This window comes from Nerophis lumbriciformis, linkage group LG07, assembly GCF_033978685.3.
Source record: "Nerophis lumbriciformis linkage group LG07, RoL_Nlum_v2.1, whole genome shotgun sequence".
Classification (NCBI taxonomy): Eukaryota; Metazoa; Chordata; class Actinopteri; order Syngnathiformes; family Syngnathidae; genus Nerophis; species Nerophis lumbriciformis.
The window spans coordinates 38,725,998-38,733,229 of NC_084554.2; the positions used below are offsets into that span (position 1 = coordinate 38,725,998).

The 7,232-nt window shown below is 39.6% G+C and overlaps 1 protein-coding gene across 15 annotated transcripts in view; it reads left to right on the forward strand.

Moving 5' to 3' along the window:
* abi1a (abl-interactor 1a) overlaps positions 1–7,232 on the forward strand; it is a 47,284-nt gene that overhangs the window by 38,711 nt on the left and 1,341 nt on the right. For 4 of the 15 annotated variants that reach the window (XM_061965171.2, XM_061965172.2, XM_061965173.2 and 1 more), the window contains 5 exons: positions 115–215; positions 717–842; positions 3,689–3,952; positions 4,284–4,370; positions 7,018–7,203. In XM_061965171.2, coding sequence (XP_061821155.1) covers positions 115–215; positions 717–842; positions 3,689–3,952; positions 4,284–4,370; positions 7,018–7,203 — 764 coding nt within the window. The remainder of the gene's footprint in view (positions 1–114; positions 216–716; positions 843–3,688; positions 3,953–4,283; positions 4,371–7,017; positions 7,204–7,232) is intronic. The other 11 variants (XM_061965176.2, XM_061965177.2, XM_061965178.2 and 8 more) reach the window with 5 other exon arrangements.

Consider the following 7,232-nt stretch of genomic DNA (forward strand, 5'->3'; position numbering starts at 1 on the left):
TGCATGTTTTGACAAATATTCACCCTATTGTGTGCAGCCTGTTAGGACTAAAGAGTTATCATACACAAATGTAGAGTCAATGTTTGACATACTTTTATTTCTGTCCCCCTTTAGCGGGAGCAGTGGGGGTAGCAGCAGCCGAGAGAACAGCGGCAGCAGTGGCATCGGCATTCCCATCGCAGTGCCTACTCCCTCCATTCCCAACTCTGGACCTGGTGAGTTTCCATTTTCGTTCATGTACACATTAATGTACACATCATGGATAAACAGTGAGGCAGTACTTGATAGTATTTGGCAGCGATTGCATCCTCAAGTGATATTTGGATAAGATGCAGGTTTTTTTTTGGAGCAGATAAGATGATATTTGCTAACATGACGTAGCAGAAAGTGTTGCATAAAGCCTGTTTACCAGACGAGGATTATGCAGACCCATTGTGTTCCAAGTGCATCTGATTCTCTATGTGAGTGTGTAAATAGGCCAAGCTGCATTAAACCTTGACAGGAGTGGCGGCCCACATTAAAGCATAGCGCTGCGTCACAGTCCTGTGTTTGACTTTGCCCGACAACTCCGTATTGAAGAGTCGCTGCAGGTTCGTGCGGCGGCTCTCTGGCCTCAGTGAGACGGTCACCATGGAAACAGTCCATTCTTACACGGCAAACCGAAGCAAGTCTCCTGCTGCCTTACAAAATGTAAAAAAAAAAAACCCTCTCCACAGTCCTGTCCATGACCTCCCCTCCGGGCGTGCCTCCCCCGCCTCCCCCAACTCCTCCTCCTCCTCCTCCTCTTCCTGCTGTGGCCGGGCTCGGCCCCCCACCACCGCCGCCACTTCCTCCTACCATAGGTGAGACCGTTCGACCTCCACCGAGGTGACCTGTGCTGTCAATCATCGTGGTCATCGTGCATGGGTCACTGGGTTTGCGGCTCAAACTGACAATCTGGACTCTAATCAGTCTGACTCTTCGTGGTGGTGTTGGTGGTGGCGCACTCTTCTTTCTATGGCACGGTCCCTACTCTGCCTTTGAATTAAATTGATCTCCAGCATCAGAGCCTCCATATCCGCGTTCGATAGCGTCTCTCGTTACGACTTATGCTTTCAATGCCGCGTGTTGAAGAGGAGAGCCGAGTTGGTACTGTGCAGTGGAAAAGCACTCTTAAATAGCTCTTTGGCCAAATACTCAGTGGCCTACTGGTTAGAGTGTCCGCCCTGAGATCGGTAGGTTGTGAGTTCAAACCCCGGCCCAGTCATACCAAAGGCTATAAAAATGGGACCCATTACCTCCCTGATTGGCACTCAGCATCAAGGGTTGGAATTGGGGGTTAAATCAGCAAAAATGATTCCCGGGCGCTGCCACCGCTGCTGCCCACTGCTCCCCTCACCTCCCAGGGGGTGATCAAGGGTGATGGGTAAAAATGCAGAGAATAATTTTGCCACACCTAGTGTGTGTGTGTGACAATCATTGGTACTTTAACTTTGAAGGGAGCCATTCCTTTCAAAGAGCTGTTCAAATCACTGGCTCGGTATAACATTTTTTTTTTTATATAAAGGAAACAATCACTAGTATCACTTACATGATAAGCTGTAAATCAGAATAATTTAATATACACAAATATTACATTATTGGTGGGAATTATTCTGAAATATTGACTATAATTTTTGTTGTTGTTGCTTTCATTGTAAACATTCCATAAGACGGTGTCATATTTCCATGCTTTGGCAGTGACATCACTAATTAGAATTGTCCCTTAACTAAAAATAAAATTAACATTTTAACAATATAAAAAAATACACAAATAATGAGTAAGAATTAAATGCATTAATAAATATAATAAAATTATAAATAAAACTAGAATGAAAATTAAGACATAATATACATGACTACAAAATTGTAGTACTATAACTGGGGTGTGTACGCTTAAATTACCTTTTAGAATACTAACTCCAAATAAAAATAAATAAATAAAATAAAACTTAAATACAATTCAACCGTAGTAATAATAATTAAATATATACTTTTTTCTATTTGTGTATGCAAAAAGGTTTAGTTTTTTGTTTTTTCATTAAAAAAAGTTTTCTTTAACTCGTACTCATTTTGTAGTCCAGTTGCCAGTTGGATGGCAAGCATGTGGACAATTGCCAATGCCAAATTTGCATAAAATATGGCTCCCAAACGAACGGCTTACAATCAGTTCTCATCATTCACTCAAAAGATCCGTTCAAAAGACTCGACGCAATCGCAAACGTCCATCTCCAGTCTATGACTGTGTCTTAATTGGCACACTTGCATACTTACACTTTGAGTGCATAAGTGTGCTTACACTGAGAAGTATGGCCATCAGTACACATAAGCATGAGTGATGCACAACGGTAGCAACCTCAACACAATGTAGCCTCCTCACTAGCTGCTAATGTACCTCCACAGTTCAAAGCCACTTCAAAGTCAGCATTTTATGTTTCCTACAAATACCTTTATCACTGGAGGACGAGGGATAGCTTAACATGCTTCACTACACACGTAGGAGAAAACAAAAAGCCATGCTGACCGCTAAGCTAGAGTTCTTTAATGTAAACAGAGATAGGCAGATGGATACAAATATTGACTCATCACAAAATCTTTTTTTTTTTTTCATTTTTGTTATAGGTTACTAAACTAGGCAATTCGTTCTTCGACACAGGAATACTTTAAGGACAGAAACCAAAGGATTTAAATCAGAGCCAATAGTACTTTTGCGTATGTTTGTTTATGGATTCAAATTATTTTATCTCAAAATATTGTATGTAATAAAAGGGAATAAAGTAATAATTTTAAAATCTTAAAACATTTGAAGTATTATTGGTATGATTAATTCTGCTCCTGTAACTACTTGGTGTTGATTGATATTAAAATGTTGTAGTATTTTATTTATGTAAGGTATTAAAACAATCAAAGGGTAAGTGATTATTATATTTTAGAGTAGATACTGTAGAACCATGTTGCAACAGAAAGTAACCAGATATTAGCAAGTAGATGAATATAAGTTTTGAACCTATGCAATGTTACCAGCCTTTGCTGCCTTTACAACCTGTTTTGAAATTTTATTATCATTTATATGCCAAATAATATATTGTGATATGTATATATTGTGGCTGCAATATACATTTTGGGCCATATTGCCAGTCTTTTATGTCCTGAATCCTCAACATGAACGCACTACTGCCTAGTTTTTCTTGTTATATTCTTATTTTTACTGTTATTTTTATGCTTATTGTTGCTTTTTATTTTTATTGTTTTTGTAATTTTCTATTTTATTTCCATTTATACCCCCATTATTTACTTTTTACTTACTTTTTAAATTCGATCTCAATTCTGTACACTGCATCTGGAATTTTAATATTCCTGAGGGAACTCTCCTGAAGGAATCAATGAAGTACTGTCTATCTATCCAACTATCCCTCCACTTTTTCGCTGCTGGTGCTTCTTCTGGCTCCACCCACTGCTGTCTAAGGGCCACCCCCTCCCCTGAGACTTATTAGCTCCAAAATGTGATGAGAAATCTTTTTACCAACCTCCTGTGCCTCTCTGGTTGATTATCATTAACTGTCTTGATTCATGTGTTTGGGTTCTTTTCTCTCTATAATCCACCCTTTTCCTCTTGTCTCTCTCTCTTTCTCTCTCTCGCTTCCCTTTCGCTCTGTCGGCATCTTTTCAGCCGTAGCCCCCGGGCCCGGCCTGGGCCCTGCCCCGATGTCGCAGTTCGGCACCATCTCGCGGCAGATCTCGCGGCACAACCCTGCCAACTCCTCCGTCTCCATGGTCTCGGCCACGGGCACCTACCGCCGAGCGCCGTCGGTCACGTCGCAGTTCTCCTTGCAGCAGCAGCAGCTCCAACTGCAGCAGCAGCAGCAGCAGCTGCAACCGCAGCAGCAGCAGCCTCACATTAATGGAGGCATGCCTGCTTACAGCCAGAACTCAAGTAAGGAGTAAAGCAACCTTTCATTTTGTCATTTCTTGAACTCAATTTAAAGCTCGGTATGTTAACGATGACTTAAAATCATCAACCTAATGAAACATGAAAGTGTTGTAATTCCAGTTACATCCACTAGAGGCAGTTGATCCACATTTTCCGCATGACTAAATTCATCTTTAGATCCAATCAGTTAAAGCAAAGAATGCAGCCGCTTGCCACGGTGCTGCCCCCTAGGGGGCCGGAGGCCGGAGTAGGATCACATCTACTTGGGTGCTCTCTGTCGTCTTTTTGGTGACTGATTTGGTTTCTCTTTCTGTCGCCTTCTGCTGGCCTTCAGTGTCTATCGCTCCTCCTCCTCCCCCCATGCCCCAGCTGACGCCACAGATACCTCTGACTGGCTTTGTGGCCAGGATGCAGGAGAGCAGTAAGTGTGGATAGCCCCATCATCATCATCATCATCCTCTTCCCAGACTACTCCCTCATCCTTCACTATTGTGTGTTCAGCAACTCCCAGCATGCATTGCACCCAGCCTCTTTCACTCCACTCTTGTTAGCGTCCCCCTATTCCCGCTTGTGTGTACTGTGACTTATGGTCAAGCTTATTTATTGCAGGTTATTATTGCCTATTATGTTTACAGTGCATGGTTGACTGTATGTGCATTTAAAGTAAGGTGTGGCGCCCTCTGCTGGTGAATACACAATCACTCGACGACCACAACACCCCACAATTTAATTTAATGCAAAATACAGTACCGTATTTTTCGGTGTATAAGTCGCACCGGAGTATAAATCGCACCTGCCGAAAATGCATAATAAAAAAGGAAAAAAACATATATAAGTCGCACTGGAGCCCGGCCAAACTATGAAAAAAAACTGCGACTTAGTCCGAAAAATACGGTATATACAGTACAGGTGCGTCTCAATGTAAAAGTTATCATTTCAGGAGTTGATTTCACATAAAAAGACCAATTTAATGCTACAATGTTAAACTTTTAGACTTTTCAATTTAAGAAATCCTGAATTTTTTTTTTTTTTAAGCTGTAAGCTAAAATCATAAATTATAAGGTTATACATTTTTTTAATATTTCCCTGTGTGTAGTGAATACAGAGTATAACTTTTTTTAAAACTGAAATAAGTCACATTTATTGAGATGCATTGGTGAGCGTAATGATTTAACACTACGTTTATTAATGTGGATGCACTGGGGAAAAAATTCACCTCATATACTTTCTAGTATTGTGAAGTTTGTGTTTTATTAAAAACTTGCGATTCTCAAAGGTAATAGTTTTTTCCTCAAAAAATCTATTGCCTAAAAACATGTTATTTAGTTAGTCACACTAAAAAATGACTAAAGATTGTGACTTGTATTAAGTTGGGGATAGGCTGATTGGTAACACTAAATTGGCCCTAGTGTGTGAATGTGAGTGTGAATGTTGTTTATCTGTGTTGGCCCTGCGATAAGGTGGCGACTTGTCCAGTGTGTATCCCGCCTTCCGCCCGAATGAGGCTGAGATAGGCTCCAGCCACCACCCACGACCTGGAGAGAGACAAGCGGTAGAAAATGGATGGATGGAGAGATATTTTGACTAGAAATTACAAATATATACTTGGTGAGATTGAGTTATTCCAGTTTGCAATCTGGGGCTAAATACCAGGGCTGCAAAAATTAATCCATTAACTCCATTAACACAGTAGTTCTCAAACTTTTTACAACCTCCAAAAACGCTTGTCTCTCCAAGTGCTGCCATAATGACCAACATTAAATTACAGTTACATAGTATGCATAAATATTCATTAAAAACAAGGCAGAGGTTTCATTTAAAAATGATATTTCTAATTTTGCCCACTGTAGCATAACACACAGTTTGAACAGTAACACTGTTTGATTATTTAATTGATTCTATGGCGTACCACTAGATGGAGCCCGCGTACCACTACCACAGTTTGAGAATCACTGCATTAGAAAAAAACTTAGATTTACATTCTATTGCTTGGATTAATCGTTGAATAAACACATTTATAAAATCCAAACTTTTCAGTCAATAGTGCACACATGAGACCTGTGGTGTTATTTAAAATTATGTTTATTAATGCGCACATGTAAAAAGGGCAATGTCCATGTTGTGGATATGTTTATTAAAACAAAAGGATGAAAGTTATGGCAAGCAGAAAAATAGTTTAACTATTTTCCCTAAAATACACATTGAGGCTTTAAAGTGTTTTATCCGATTAACCAAACAAAGTAATCCATACTAAAATTATTGATAGGTGCAGCCCTACTAAATATCAAACATTAAACTTATTGGTAAATTAACCACATAACTTAAAAGTCAATCTTGTTTTCATTGAGGGCCACATGGCAGTAATGGCCGTCTTCAGAGGGGAGATTTTTTTTATGAATTCAAATTATGCTACCGGATAATAACCTGTTCAACTGTGATCAATCTGTAAAAAAAATAATAATTTGACAGCATTTAAATAAAAATCACCTCATATTAGTACACAAATGCCGTTGCATTTGATTATAATTTTTGATGTACAAATTGATGGAAAACTTGCTTTGAAATCATAAGTAAAGGTGACAAACTATTTTCATCTCCACAAAAATATGTTTGTAATGCAGTATTTAATTATACTTGACATGATTAGTAATGAAAGTTTAAAATATATGCATTTTTTTCTGTCAAAAATTTTAAGAATTAATGCATTTAGTTTTTTTTCAGGCCTTTGCGGGCCGCATGAAATGTTTGACACCTGGTGATTAAAATTGTTGTTGGTGTTCTTAATGAAGTGGCCCATGGTTAATACAAATGTAAGTAGAAAATGAGTTATAATTTATATAAACCAAAATATTAGATTTTATTGTTTTTTTTTTTAAGTTTGGATTCCGACATGTACGTTACACGTAAACTATTTAAGCAGAATATTTTTACTAAACTGGTAATTGCATGCAACCTGCATGATTAGTAGTGATCTAACTGCATGCTTTGCACGACATTTTCATCGTCCTCCAACCCTTTTTTTTTTTTTTTTTAAACATGATACTAACATGTTTTTGTGTTCCACGTAGTCGCAGATACCCCCACCCCACCTCCTCCGCCGCCGCCGGATGAGATTCCCATGTTCGACGACTCCCCTCCGCCGCCGCCCCCTCCCCCGGTGGACTACGAGGAGGAAGATGCGTCGGTCGTCCACTATAACGACCCCTACGCCGACAGCGATCCCCAGTGGGCGCCCAAAAACTACGTCGAGAAAGGTTTGCGCGATAAAGTCCGCTGTCAAGCA